This window comes from Aethalodelphis obliquidens, unplaced genomic scaffold (genome assembly GCF_003676395.1).
Source record: "Aethalodelphis obliquidens isolate GAN/ISIS:26980383/991018 unplaced genomic scaffold, ASM367639v1 scaffold89, whole genome shotgun sequence".
Classification (NCBI taxonomy): Eukaryota; Metazoa; Chordata; class Mammalia; order Artiodactyla; family Delphinidae; genus Aethalodelphis; species Aethalodelphis obliquidens.
In genome coordinates, this window is record NW_020838033.1 from 2,907,684 (window position 1) to 2,921,325 (window position 13,642).

Below are 13,642 nucleotides of genomic sequence, written 5' to 3' on the forward strand. Positions count from 1 at the left end.
GGAGAACCTCGAATTGCATCCTTCGCCTGCTGGCGTTGCCTGAAACCACAGCATTAAACCCACTTCTTTCCAGAAAGTGGCTGCACTGCACTTAAAGCTGTCAGTCCAGTTCATATTCATTTGAATGAATTCTAGACCTTTCTCAAGAGGTAATTTTTAATTAGAATTGAGCAGCTGCACACAGTACTCCAGCAGAAGGGCAAAGGTATTCAGAAAGGGAGGCCGAGGGTACCAGAGTTGGCTCCAGCTAGCCTTTTAACAGCCAGGTGGTTACCGCCCCAGACCTGCCCCCCATCCAAAGACTCGGTAGGCTGGGGGGTGGGGGGTGTCTTACCACATAGGTGCTTCCGGCCCCCATGGGTCCTGACCTGGTGGGGCATCACCCCCAGTGACAGCCTCACTGTGGCCCTCTTGAACTATGCCCTGCTGACTGCCTTTGGCACTGTCAGCTGTGGTTCCATGGGTCATGGGTCACCCCTCCCTTTCTGTCAACCTGAAAGCTTTGCTGGTTCCAAATTCCACAATCTATTTTCAGATGTAAAACTGAGAGGCAGGGGTTAATAAGGAAATGGCCTTGGGTACTAATTGAGGTCAAGGCCATACTAGTGTGAGCAAATTCTTTACCAGCACTAGCTTGGGGCCAGCAGCTCCCTAGTCCTCTGTGATCTATCTGGAACTGTGCCCACTGGGGACTCTGCTCTCACTCCCAAGCTTTCTGGGTGCTGGGGAGTCAGCTCAGCCCTGAGTCCTCCGGGGAGCAGGGGGGCAGAGCTGAGCGGCTGCCCAGAGTTTGGCTGGAGGAGGGGCCGGGGGAGGGGGAGGTGAGGAGATCCGGCTAGAGGGGAGGCTCCGACGTCTCCTTCCTTCCTGGTTCCTGCTGCAACTGCCGCCACTGCTTAGCTCCGTAAGCAGGGAGCTGGCGGCTCGGAGACGGTGACAGAGGCGGAGCGGTGCGCGGGCCAAGGAGCACTGGTGTCCATGGACCCTGGGGTAAGGGGGCCGCGCTGGCATCAGCTGACATTCCCCAAGAAGGGGACATTCACCTGAAGCTGGTGGGTCTGCTCTTCCAGAGATGAGGGCGGGAATGGAGGTGGAAAGGGGGCACCCACCTGGCTCACCTCGACCTGCACCCTCTACTAACAGAGCCTCCCCTCCACCCGCAAAGCAGTGAGGGGCCAGGATCCCACGGAGCCAGGAAAAGGGCACAGAGACACCCAAAACACTGGAGAGTTTGTTAACTTTCAATGGCTGAATGTAGGAGTTTTCCCCCCAGGTCAGCCTCTGGTAGCATGGGCCCCTCTGCCCTGACCTCCTGGCCACCCACACCCCACCACGTCCCTGTCCCCTCCTGGCCTCAGCTCCACCGGAAGATCTGGGCTGCTTCCCCAGCTTCAGGCCCACCTTGCCCCTCCAGTCCCCTCCCCCATCTCACACACACAGGGCCTCATGCATTATGGATCTCCCCGTGGAGCCAGGATGGCCAGGGCTGGTGCCAAGGGCGCCTGTGGGCACTGCTGCGGGGCCTGTGCGGTCCTTGGCATGTGTCTCCAGTGGCTCGTCCCCCGCTCTCTCCAGGTGGATGGTACTTCTTAGGAGCCCCAGGGATGGGGATGAAAGAAAGGAGGCTTGGGGGACGGGGGGACAGAGGGTCCGAAGTGGGCATCCTAGGGGGGCGATTGATGGGAGGCACAGGGGAAAATGCGGGCTGTCTCAGGCCTCAGTTTCCTCAGGCAGAAAAATGGGAGCCCAGGAACTAGAGGATATGGAGGCCAATTGGTGGGGAGCTGGGGTCAAGAGGTTGGGGGGCTCTGTAAAGGGATGATGGCAGAGGCGTCTCCATGCTGTGGTGCTGGGCTCAGGGATCCCGGCGGAAGAGGAGCTGGGTTGAGATCTCGCATGTCTAGTCTCTGGATTCCTCTGTCCTATTTTGGGGCCTCTTCCTTCACTCCCCTGCCTCACCTCTGATTACCCCCAGGGAATCCTCCAGAGAAAGCATGGGGTGTTTCCTGGAGCCGGGGAACGTGTGAGTGCCTAAGGTGGGGCAGGGCTGACTTTTCGAGGTTTTCTTTTGGCACCGGCCTGCCTGCTGCGCGCTCCACCTCTCTGGGCAGCGGGCGCTGAGACCTGCCCAGAGTGGGGTGGGGACAGGCTTGGGAGAGGTGTGGCAGGTGAGCGGAAGATGTGCTCGGGGGCTCTCATCCCAGAGGGTGCAAGAGGGGCTGGAGGTGGGGAGGTGCTAGCCGAGTCTGTGCTAACAGGGTCTCTCTCTGCTTCAAGGGCCCCCTCAGGACAAGGTGACATCTTTCCCCTTCCACTCTCCTCTACGTCCTCAGCAGGGAGTGGCCACTCCCTTCCCCATGGACTTCCAGGAGCGGGACCCTCCCTCCCTGGCTGAGAGCACACAGTCCGCCAAGCCCAGCAGTGCCCAGCAGGTCTGAGGGTGGGGAGTAGGCAGTGGGCGCGCCGAGCTTGGCCCACAGGGGAAAAAGGCAGAGCTGGTCGCTTCACCGGCCGCTCCCCAACTCTGTCCTGGACTGCAGGCCTCCGAGCTGTGGGAGGTAGTGGAGGAGCCTCGGGGCCGGCTGGGGGCAGAGGGTATCATGCCTGAGAGGCAGGAAGGCCACCTGCTCAAGAAGAGGAAGTGGCCTCTGAAGGGCTGGCACAAGGTAAGGAGGCAGGGCAAGGGGAGGGGCCGGATGGGGACGCCGGACGGGGATGTGTGGGGTTGCCGGGGGGTACAGTCTGTTTATGTGTCAGAAGAAACTTCTGTATGGTTGCTCTCTCCCCACATCCTTTCCTCTCTGCCCCCCGGGCCCTGTCCCTTCTGGGCAACGTCACAGAGATACTTTGTGCTCGAGGATGGGATCCTTCACTACGCAACGACTCGGCAAGATGTGAGTCAGGGCCTCGGCTGGGGGATGAGGGAGGACTTTGGCCCCAGAGTGCCCTGCGCGGGCAGGGGGCTTCTGGAATCCCCCAGAGCAGGGTCTGAATCCCAGGGACACCAATTATTGGGTGTGGGGTCTTGGGCAGGTTACTTCCCTGGGCCTCAGCTCCTCACTTCTATGGTGGAGAGAGTGCAGCCACCCATTTATAGAGTCTTTGTCTTGGTGAGGGCTCTCAGGACAGTGCCGGGCATAAAATAAGTACCCAAGACATGGGAGCTTTATAATCGTCGTCCTCGTCCTCTGCTCTTGCAGGAACAAGGAACTAAAGGCCTGGACACCCAGGCTCTCTCCAAGAAGGTGCTCCTTTCTCAGCCTTGCAGATTCCTGAGGGTGGGAAAAGTTTTCCTCACTCTGTGACTGCCTAGAGCTCAGATTGTGACTTGACATAGCGGGGTGTCCTGTGCGCAGGAGGACGACTGACAAGTCCTGCTGATACTGTGACTTGGGCATGAGGGTGAACCTGCTGCCTGGCCCTTGAGCCTAGCGTGACCTCAGTGATGGTGGCCCTGGTGGCCTAAAACCAGTCCCCCTTTCCCCCTCCGATCTCTCCACCCCAGATCACCAAGGGGAAGCTCCATGGCTCCATTGATGTCCGACTGTCGGTCATGTCCATCAACAAAAAGGCCCAGCGCATTGACCTTGACACTGAAGACAACATCTACCACCTCAAGGTGACATCCCTGGGAGCCAGGTGGTGGCTTGGTCCCCAGCCTGTCAGAGGCACTGGGGCACACAGGAGAGAGGGACAGGGGCCGAGGGTCTGTCTGAGTTTGACCAGAAGGGAGTTCCTACCATGTACAATAGCCAATGGCAAACTGGCCCTGTTGGCTGTTGTGTGAACAGGAACAGAGCTGAAGGCTTGGAGACCTGCAGAAGCTGTTTCTGCCTCCCCGCAAGGGACCTTTGCACAAGCTGTGTGCTATAGGGAGAGACCCTGCCTGCCTGCGGACCCGAGCCCCAACTTCTTGCCTCTAGAAAGCAATCCTTCCTTTCATGCATCCCTCCCCTTCTCCATCACCTCTGCAGATCAAATCACAGGACCTTTTCCAGAGCTGGGTGGCTCAGCTGCGTGCCCACCGCCTGGCCCAGCACCTGGATGTGCCCCGAAGCCTGCTGCCCAGCACCACTCACCGGAAGGTAAGATGGGCCCTGGGGCAGCGACAGATGATGTGGGGATTCAGGATGAGACTCAGGGAGGCAGGCACCTTGCTGACCCTTGACTCACCCCACAGGTTCCTGGTGCCCAGCTTCCGGCAGCGGGTAGTGCCTCGGCTCTGCCAGGGGTTGGACCTCGGGAGAAGGTGTCTTCCTGGCTGAGGGACAGTGATGGGTTAGACCGCTGTTCTCATGGTGAGGGGCCCCTGGCACTGTGCCTCCGTGGGAAGGGCCCATGCTATTGCATCTAGGTGGCATCAGCAGTCACAAGGAGGAGAAAATGTTACCTCCATCCCTGCCTCTGGGAGACCCAGTCTGATGGGGGAGACAGCCTCTGTCTCTAGGCTGATCAGGTCTCCTAGGGCCCTGCCCTGGGAAGCCTCAGGCTTACAGAGAATGATGGGGCTCGTGCTCTAGGCATATAGACAGACCCGGACACAGGGCCAGGACTCATGCAAAAGAAGATCCAGAATGCCAACGCAGGGAGGGGTCCTGAGGAGTAGTGCCAGGGAAGGGGTGTGCACTAGAACCGGATTCCTGGAGTTGCAGGCTGCGATGCTGGCCTGGGAGAGGGAAATGCAAACCAAGGGGGGAGAGCGAGAGTGGGAGCCCCCTGGCCTGTGTGGAGGTGGCCAAGGTAAGGTGTGGTCTGGGAACAGAGTGCAGATTGGGGTGCGGGCGCTTCCGTGAGGCCAGACCAAAGGGTGGGAGCTGGGAACTGCTTTGGGCTCATGAGCGGGGGAGGGCAGCCAGTGTCGGCATTTCCGTGGCTGCCGGTGAAGTCTTTGGAGGAGGAAGGGAAGCTAACGGACAGACTCTGGGGGGCCTGGCCAGTGTTGGGAGAGGGACTTCCTCATTCATCCTTCCCGCAGAGCTCTCTGAGTGTCAGGGGAAGCTCCAGGAACTCCACAGACTCCTCCAGAGCCTGGAGTCCCTGCCCCGGATCCCCTCAGCCCCTGTTATCCCCACACACCAGGTAAGGTCCAGGGGAGGAGGCAGGGGCCCGCCCAGGGCTATCTCCGCTCTTGCTGTCTTCATCTCCATCACTTCCCCGGACAGGTCCCCAGTCCCCCTTATATGCTGCGGTTTCCTGGAGAGCCACCATCTCCCCGTTGCCCCTCCCCACCGTGTCCAGACCGCCTCAGGGTTGTCTTTCTGCCCCTTTGGAGCGACCCCTTCCTCCTGTGCCCAGGCGGCTGCCAGGCTGTCGGTCTTCTGCCTCCGGGATGCTGGTGTCTCTGCGTCCTCCTTCATGACCGTCTACCTCTCTCCCGGCTTTGGTGGTCTTCCCCACCCTGAGACTGAAACTCCCTCACCTCGACTTGCCAGGCCTCGGTGACGACCGAGAGACCCAAGAAGGGGAAGCGGACCAGCCGCATATGGTGCACACAGAGCTTTGCCAAGGACGACACCATTGGGCGGGTGAGGTGGGGTGTGGACCCCGAGATGCTGGGTGGGAGGCTCTGAAGGAGGCTGCACCCTTCAACCCCTCCCCTTCGCCTACAGGTGGGTCGTCTCCACGGCTCTGTTCCCAACCTATCTCGCTACCTGGAGTCCCGGGACCCCTCGGGCCCCCGCGGGCTGCCACCCCCAGACTATGCCCACGTGCAGCGCAGTTTCTGGGCCCTGGCTCAGAAGGGTGAGTGCGTGCCCTGGGGGTGGCTGGGGGCAGGCAGGGAGAGGGAGAGGGAGAGGAAGGGAGTCTGATGGCCGGCCTGCCCCCACAGTGCACAGCTCGCTCAGCAGTGTCCTGGCCGCCCTCACCACTGAACGGGACCGACTGAGGGACCTGCACCAGGGTTCGGATCCGTCCAGGCTGGGGGTGAGGCTGGGGGCAGGGTGGCCAGTGGGAGGAGTGGGCCCGAGCCCCGAGGACTGCAGACCTGGGGGTGGTCCCGGACCTGGGCCGGGAAGGGAGGTTGGAGGAGGCAGGCTGTGCCCGGCAGGCTGGGGAGGGCTTCACCCGCCCCGTCCCGGCACCTGTGCCCTCACCCTCTCCCTGCAGGTCTCTGAGGCCGCAGCCGGCCCGAGGCGCCTCCACTCGCTGTCCGTGTCCTCCGACACCACTGCAGACTCCTTCAGCTCCCTCAACCCTGAGGAGGTGGGAGCCGGGGTGGGCTGTGGGGACCATTCCTCTGGGCCTTCTTTCTCAGCAGAAGTGAAGGCATGGTTGGCGTTCAGACCTGAAACTCCAGCCCCTTTCACGGAAGACGGGCAGCAGCCACATCTGGGTCATTTCTTAATAGCGTGCAGAGTGCTTTTGTTTTTAAGTCAGAGTCCCGTGAGGCAGTGATTCTTACCCTCAAGTTCACAGATGAGGAAACTGAGACTCAGAGGATCTAATTGATGGGCCCAGGCTCCCATACCACATGGGTTTGAATCTGGCTCCACTGTATGCTGGCTTCATGACCCAGAGCCTCAGTGTCCTAATCTGCAAAGTGGGGGTAATAATTGCACCTACCTGGTAGGGTGAGTGTTGGGATTGATGGAGTTGATACACGCAAAGGGCTTGGAGCCAGGCTCAGAGTCAGTGCCCAGGCAGTTATTATGCAACCCGTGTCTCCTCACTTCCAGGCCGGGATCTTTCCACCAGGCCTTCGTACCCCACTACACTCGCTCCCCTCCACATCTTCTCCTGCTCAGCAGGTCTCAGACTCAGATAGTAAAAGTCCCCAGTCACACGTCCCTCACAAGGGAGCTGTCAGGCCAGGGGAGCCCTGCCTGACTCTCCCGGCTGGGCCTTGGGCCTGACACCTGTCCCGCTCCCACAGCAAGAAGCTCTGTACATGAAGGGGCGAGAGCTGACCCCTCAGCTGTCCCAGAGCAGCGTCCTTTCCCTCGCTGACTCCCACACAGAGTTCTTTGATGCCTGTGAGGTTCTCCTCTCTGCCAGCTCTTCTGAGAATGAGGTGAGGGAGCGGGGAAGCTGGTAGTGAGAGAGGAGGGACCCTGGGAATAGAGGGGTGCGGTCCCGGGAGACTGGAATCTGTAGATTCCCAAGTCCTTTCTAACCACCTCGGCCACTTCTCTGGGAACACGTCCAGATCTGCTGGGTTTGTGCGGCCCTGCTTAGAAATCTCTGCTGGGGACCCTTCTTCCAGTTTGATGTGCTCCATCCCCATGGGTTCTACTGAACTGCTGTCTCAGCTGCACCCCGTCATCTTTCTGTGACCTCGTTTCAGCCTTAGCACTCCCTTGACGCTCACCCTCCTGACCCTGAATCCCAGTAATCCCCAGCTTCCCTTCCCGCAGTGTCCCGCCAAGCCCCTGAGCTGTCTCCCTGCTAGTTGTAAGGCCAGGCCCTCTCCCTCCCAAGGTGGCAGGGCACGCCATGATTCCAGGCCTCCCAGGGCAGTGTCTTAGGGCTCAGACCCTCCCAAATATATTCTCTTCCCCTTCCCACCAAAGGGCTAGCTGGGCAGATTCTTGCCAGGCCCTGGGCACTGTCCAGCTGCCTGGGGGAGGCCTAGTCTGCCCAGCCTGTCATCTGTCCCTGGCCCAGGGCTCAGAGGAGGAGGAGTCGTGCACCAGTGAAGTCACCACCAGCCTGTCCGAGGAGGTGCTCGACCTCAGGGGAGCTGAGCGCTGTCAGAAAGGTGCCAGCCAGACGGGCAGGAGGGAGGGCAGGAGGTGGGCACAGCAACGGGCCCAGGCCCCTTGGGAAGTAGTCCCTTGTAGTACTGGTGGGCTAATGGCTTCGGGTGCTGACTCCAGGTGTGACCCTGGGGGTGAGTAAGGCTAAGCTGTGACTGTGCTCCAGGGGTGGCCCTGGGGGCGGGGCAGGCTCAGCCTGGGGCTAGTCTCCACTCTGGGCTTCTGCGAAGGCTCGCGTGGGCCTGATAGGCAGAAGGGCCCGCTTTTTAGCAGTGTGGCTTTGTACGTGTCATTTTCCTTCTTGGAGCGCCTGTTTCCTCATCTATAAAATGGGCTGAATAATTTTATTTGTTTTATTTTATTTTTTATTTTTTTTGCGGTACACGGGCCTCTCACTGTTGTGGCCTCTCCCATTGCGGAGCACAGGCTCCTGACGTGCAGGCTCAGTGGCCATGGCCCACGGGCCCAGCCGCTCCGCGGCATGTGGGATCTTCCCGGACCGGGGCACGAACCCGTGTCCCCCGCATCGGCAGGCGGAGTCTCAACCACTGCGCCACCAGGGAAGCCCTGGGCTGAATAATTTTGACATTGGTTTCTGTGCTCATGAAATGGAGCAGAAGCCAAGGGCGAGACTCAGGAAGGGCTTCTGGGGTGCAGGGTTTCTGTTTCCAACAGTGGGAACTGTCCTCTGGTTCTTAACTCTGCTGCTCACCTAAATCCCCAGGAGCTCGTCAAGAATTAACCACTCCCCACCACCCCCCAAAAAAAGAATTAGCCCCCAGCCGCCTGACCCATAGTGAGTTGAGCCTGGGGCCTGGGAGCGAGCAGACCTGGGAGCACCTCAGGAGCCCGGGAGGCCGTGGGCCTGCGTGCGAGGTGCCCAAGGCAGAGTGACAGGCGGGTTGGCCCCGGGATTGTGTTCCAGGAGGAGCCGTGGGACCACCCCGCCGCCGATGCCTACCTGCGGCCAGTGGGCCCGGGGCCGACGTGAGCCTGTGGAACATCCTGTGGAACAACATCGGCAAGGACCTGTCCAAGGTGTCGATGCCCGTGCAGCTCAACGAGCCACTCAGCACCCTGCAGCGGCTCTGCGAGGAGCTGGAGTACAGCAGCCTTCTGGACCAGGCCAGCCAGACCACCGACCCCTGCGAGCGCATGGTGGGTCCGCCCAGCCCCCGCCCAGGCTGCCGCCACCTCTCAGGATCCGGTCTACCGGGCCCACCCCAGGCCCCCGTCCTGGCTCATGGTAGGGTGGTGGCGGGCGGCATCTCCTCTGATCCCCCGGCGCCCCGCCCCCTGCAGGTGTACATCGCAGCCTTCGCAGTGTCGGCCTACTCCTCCACATACCACCGGGCGGGCTGCAAGCCCTTCAACCCTGTCCTGGGGGAGACCTACGAGTGCGAGCGGCCTGACCGAGGTTTCCGCTTCATCAGTGAGCAGGTGAGGCCCTGGAAGAAGTGGGCTGGTTGGGGCAGCCATGTGGCCAAGGCCGGGGAACACCCGGGCTTCAAGGGGCCAGGGCGTGGGCGAGAACACCCGACAGTCGGGCGTCAAGGGAGGAGCTCCCCGCTCCTTGGGGAGAGGGACTTCAAACGAGGAGTTACTGTACCATGTTCTAGAGCTGGGATTGTGGAAGCTCATAGGAGCTTATTCAGCTCTGTCGGTTGCTTGGTTTTTAAATCCTGAAGGCCACGGGTAGTCACGGGAGAGTTTTAAGCAGTGGAGTGACATGCTTAGAATTGCAATTTGTAGGGAACACTCAGGCAGTGGTGGGCGCCAGGGGATGGGGAGAGGCAAGGAGGGCAGGCTGTGGGATCCCTGAGTTCAAGGTTCCAGATGGGGAGCTGTTCTCATGAGGGCAAGGCCGAGTTTTTCCAAGGGTGTGTTGTGGAGATTGCAGGGTGACAATCGGCTTTGGGGGAGAAGATGATTAGGGAAGAGGGTCCTCATGGGAGGGCTGGCTTTCAGGCAGGCCATGGGTGGAGGCCCCACCTGTCACTGCTAGAGGACTTGGGCAGGATCTCTGGAGGGTACCATGCACAGGGTTGGCAAGGAGGGCCCTAGAGGGGAGGGAGGGAGAAGGGAGAACATAGGGGCCTCGTGGGAAAGGAGAGGGAGATGGAATTTGGGTGGTGGCCAAGGACACCTAGACAAGAGACCTGGAACTAACTGGTCTTCTGGTTCCCAGGGGAACTGGGGATGGGGGTGAGGGATGTTGGGGGCCTGGGGTCAGGAGCAGACCCCAGGGTCCTCAGGAGCAGCCTCTAGAAGACTTCCTTGCTCATCAAGGTCTCCCACCACCCCCCCATCTCGGCGTGCCATGCGGAGTCTGAGAACTTCATATTCTGGCAAGGTAAAGGGTGGGGCTGGGGGGTGAAGCGCAGATGGGGGAGGGGCTGGAACACTCTCTGGTCTTATCTCTGCAGTCGTTCTCCTTCCCCCACCCAACTCCAGACATGAAGTGGAAGAACAAGTTCTGGGGCAAATCCCTGGAGATTGTGCCTGTGGGGATGGTCAATGTGAGCCTGCCCAGGTGAGTGCAGGCACAGGCCCAGCCTACAGGCCATCCTCCCCGGGCTGGGGGGGAGGTGGGAGAGACAGCAGAGAGAGGCCTGGTCTGAAGCTGCTCAGGGTGGGGCAGTGTCTGTACATTTATACCTGGGTTAACAGCAGTTGTCAGTAAAGAAAGGTGAAAAGTCTTAGAGCTGGAAGGGCTCGTCAGGGTCACCTGATCAAGTGGCTTTCGCACTTTCTGACCATGACTCACAGTAAGAAATGCATTTGAGACTTCAAGTCAGTGCACAGTAACCCATTCACACACACACACACACACACACACACACACACACACACACACACGCACGCACACAAGCCTAAAGTGATTCTAAAGTGATTTCAGGACTGCTCACAAACCACATTTGAAGCACCCTCATCTAGCCATGTTACAGGTGGGGAACTGCAACCAGAGGCCAGTGCAGGGGTGGGGAAGACCCTGGACTTCAGGGTCAGAAGTCCTGGGCGGGAGTCTTGGTTCTGCTGCTTAATTAGACAAGCGGCAGAAAGACTTGATGCCCCAGAGCCTTGAGTCTGCTCGTCTATAAAACAAGAGTAATAAGTAATATTCGACAGAAGTGGGGAGTAAACAGCTGATATATGTGAACAGACATATATCCCAAGGACATAGACCCGCCTATGTTTTTACCCCTGTGACTTAGGCCCTCTGGAGCTTTCTCAACAGATGGAGATGTGTTAGTTGAATACTTTCTGTGAAGGCTGCTTTGCCTTATAAATATGTCGTCCTTCATGGAAGGACCATGAGCTGGAACCAGGACCCCAGGGTTCCTTTCCCAGACCCGCATGACCTGCTCTGATGAGACAGGCATTCCCCGGCTCAGGGTGGCACTTGTTCCCCAGGGCCGGCCAGCTGCCCCCTGCCATGCTCTGTCTCTCTCAGGTTTGGGGACCACTTTGAGTGGAACAAGGTGACGTCCTGCATTCACAACATCCTGAGTGGCCAGCGCTGGATTGAGCACTACGGGGAGGTGCTCATCCGGAACACGCAGGACAGCTCCTGCCACTGCAAGATCACCTTCTGCAAGGTGGGTGGCCTCCCTGCCCCACCTGTCCGTCCCAGCAGCTCGCCCCGGGGAAGAGGAGGGGACACCTCCCTAAGCCCTGTCCCACCCCCACCCCAGGCCAAGTACTGGAGCTCCAACGTCCATGAGGTGCAGGGTGCCGTGTTTAGCCGAAGCGGCCGCGTCCTCCACCGACTCTTCGGGAAGTGGCCCGAGGGCCTGTACCGGGGACCCCCGCCGGGCGGTCAGTGCATCTGGAAACCCAGTAAGTGGGGCGCTTGGGGCGGGCTGGGCAGAGGTGAGGGCAGCTGTGCACAGCCCACCTGCCCCAGCCCCCTGCCTTCCCCCTAGACTCAATGCCCCCAAACTATGAGCGCAACTTCGGCTTCACTCAGTTTGCTTTGGAGCTGAATGAGCTGACGGCAGAGCTGAAGCGGTCCCTGCCTTCCACAGACACGCGGCTCCGGCCAGACCAGAGGTCAGTGCCAGGCGGGTGCCGCTCCGGAAGCTCCGGGCTCCTCCCTCCCCACGTGGGTTTCCACGCAGACCTGGGACTATGTCCTTCCTTCCTTGAGTTGCCTCGGGGAGATGGGACCCGTTTGGGGGCAGAACTGGGCAGGCACAGCGGCCTTGGATTTGGGGGCCTCTGAGAGTGGGCAGTTCCGCTGACTGCCGTCTGGTTGCTCAGGTACCTGGAGGAGGGGAACATACAGGCCGCCGAGGCCCAGAAGAGAAGGATCGAGCAGCTTCAGCGAGACAGGCGCAAAGTCATGGAGGAGAACAACATTGTCCACCAGGCTCGCTTCTTCAGGTGCCTCTGCCCCCCTCTCCAGGTCTCTCTGCAGCCCAGGCCCCCTCCTCCTCCCCACTAGCCCCTTCCTGCTTTGAGTGGGGCCGGCAGCGTAAGGCAGCGTCTCGGGACCCCGGCCTCAGTGCTGGGTGTTCACCCCTCTTCTTCCACGGCCCCCTTCCCCCCCAGGCGGCAGACAGACAGCAGCGGGAAGGAGTGGTGGGTGACTAACAACACATACTGGCGGCTGCGGGCCGAGCCGGGCTACGGGAACCTGGACGGGGCCGTGCTCTGGTAGCCCAGGCCCCAGGGGCAGGAGGCCCCGGTCCCCCCTCCTGCCCCCACCCCACCACGGACACATGGGCGAGGCCAGGCTCTCCCACTCACTGCCCTGGAGACCAAAGGGGAAGCCCTGGCTCTGGCCCTCTCCCCTCTGCCGGCCAGAGGGGCTGCATCTCAGCCCATCACCCACCCCTTGTTTGGGGTGGGAAGCAGTATTCGTGCTTCCCCAGTCTTGTTGCCCCAGACAACCAGCATGTAAGACCCTCCTTGCTCTGTCAACCCCTTCCTTACCCCCTGGGGTACTTGGGGGAGACTCCAGGCCCTCCAGGATCTGTTCCCCATTTCAGTGCCTTCCTAGGACACAGGGGACCCCTCGACGTTCCCCAGGATTCCCATGCCCAGGACTCGGGCCCCAGCTGTGAGGTTGGAGTGAGTGAAGGAGAGGGGATGGCCTTTTCTCCCACCCCCGTCCCTCCCATGCCCCAACTCCAGCATCTTCTCCCCCTGCCCTGGCCCAGAGGGGCTCCCTTTGCTTGGCCCTGGCAATTCCTCCTATCCTCCTGGATCCCCTTCTCCCAAACTGCAAAACGCCTGCAGCTCCTTCGTCCCTGGTCCTCAAGTGGTTTCCTTCAGTCTCAGCTCAGTGGATCCCCCAGAGCAGACAGGGCAGGAAGGGCGCCTGGCCTCTGACCCACCCGGAGTGAGCGAGCACTCATGAGAGTGTTGGTTTGTGTAGAAGAGTGTGTGCGTGTGCCTGTGTACTGCTTGCGGGCGAGCAGGATTCCTCGTGTAGGCCGGATGTCCCCTGCGGGGGGTCCGCCACCATTGCTGCTCATTTTACCAGTCTGCCTCTGATTAAGGTGAATTGCTATGACATTCCAAACTCCAGTAAAGACTGTCCCAAACTTTGGCCTGTGACCATTCATTGAAAAACACGTCCGCTCAAGCCCAGTGAAGGCCCATAGCTCCCCACTCACCTGGGCTAAAGACCCAATGTCATCTCGCTCCCTGAATCCTCACCTCCCGTCAATTCTGCCTCAGTGTCTCTCTGACCCCTTCTCGTGATTGCACCTAGCTTAGGCTGGGCTCTTATCAACTTTCACCTGGACTATTGCAGTATCCTTGGAGCCTCCAGTCACTTCCATTCTAATGCTGGCTTTCAGGGTGATATTTTATTTTATTTTATTTTATTTTATTTTTTGGTACGCGGGCCTCTCACTGTTGTGGCCTCTCCTGTTGCCGAGCACAGGCTCCGGACATGCAGGCTCAGCGGCCATGGCTCACGGGCCCAGCCGCTC

At 60.1% G+C, this 13,642-nt stretch overlaps 1 protein-coding gene across 9 annotated transcripts; it reads left to right on the forward strand.

The window, feature by feature from the left end:
• Positions 1–873: 873 nt before the first annotated feature.
• OSBPL7 (oxysterol binding protein like 7) lies at positions 874–13,254 on the forward strand. Of its 9 annotated transcripts, XM_027094797.1 has the most exons (23): positions 1,976–2,023; positions 2,278–2,432; positions 2,541–2,666; positions 2,841–2,894; positions 3,506–3,619; positions 3,975–4,085; positions 4,181–4,298; positions 4,976–5,079; positions 5,433–5,525; positions 5,610–5,742; positions 5,831–5,925; positions 6,109–6,204; positions 6,875–7,012; positions 7,606–7,699; positions 8,623–8,855; positions 9,000–9,137; positions 9,987–10,050; positions 10,152–10,230; positions 11,152–11,296; positions 11,393–11,537; positions 11,624–11,750; positions 11,961–12,083; positions 12,252–13,254. In XM_027094797.1, exons 2-23 carry the CDS (start codon positions 2,358–2,360, stop codon positions 12,358–12,360), a joined length of 2,514 nt encoding a protein of 837 aa, XP_026950598.1. In that variant the 5' UTR covers positions 1,976–2,023; positions 2,278–2,357; the 3' UTR covers positions 12,361–13,254. The 9 variants fall into 9 exon arrangements, 8 of the variants coding, with proteins under 8 accessions (XP_026950596.1, XP_026950595.1, XP_026950594.1 ...); XR_003430368.1 differs by lacking the exon at positions 12,252–13,254 and adding exons at positions 874–990; positions 1,144–1,273 and having other exon boundaries at positions 2,541–2,894; positions 5,831–6,204; positions 11,668–11,750; positions 11,961–12,077; XM_027094794.1 differs by adding an exon at positions 920–990 and having other exon boundaries at positions 2,541–2,894; positions 5,831–6,204.
• The last annotated feature ends 388 nt before the right edge of the window (positions 13,255–13,642 follow it).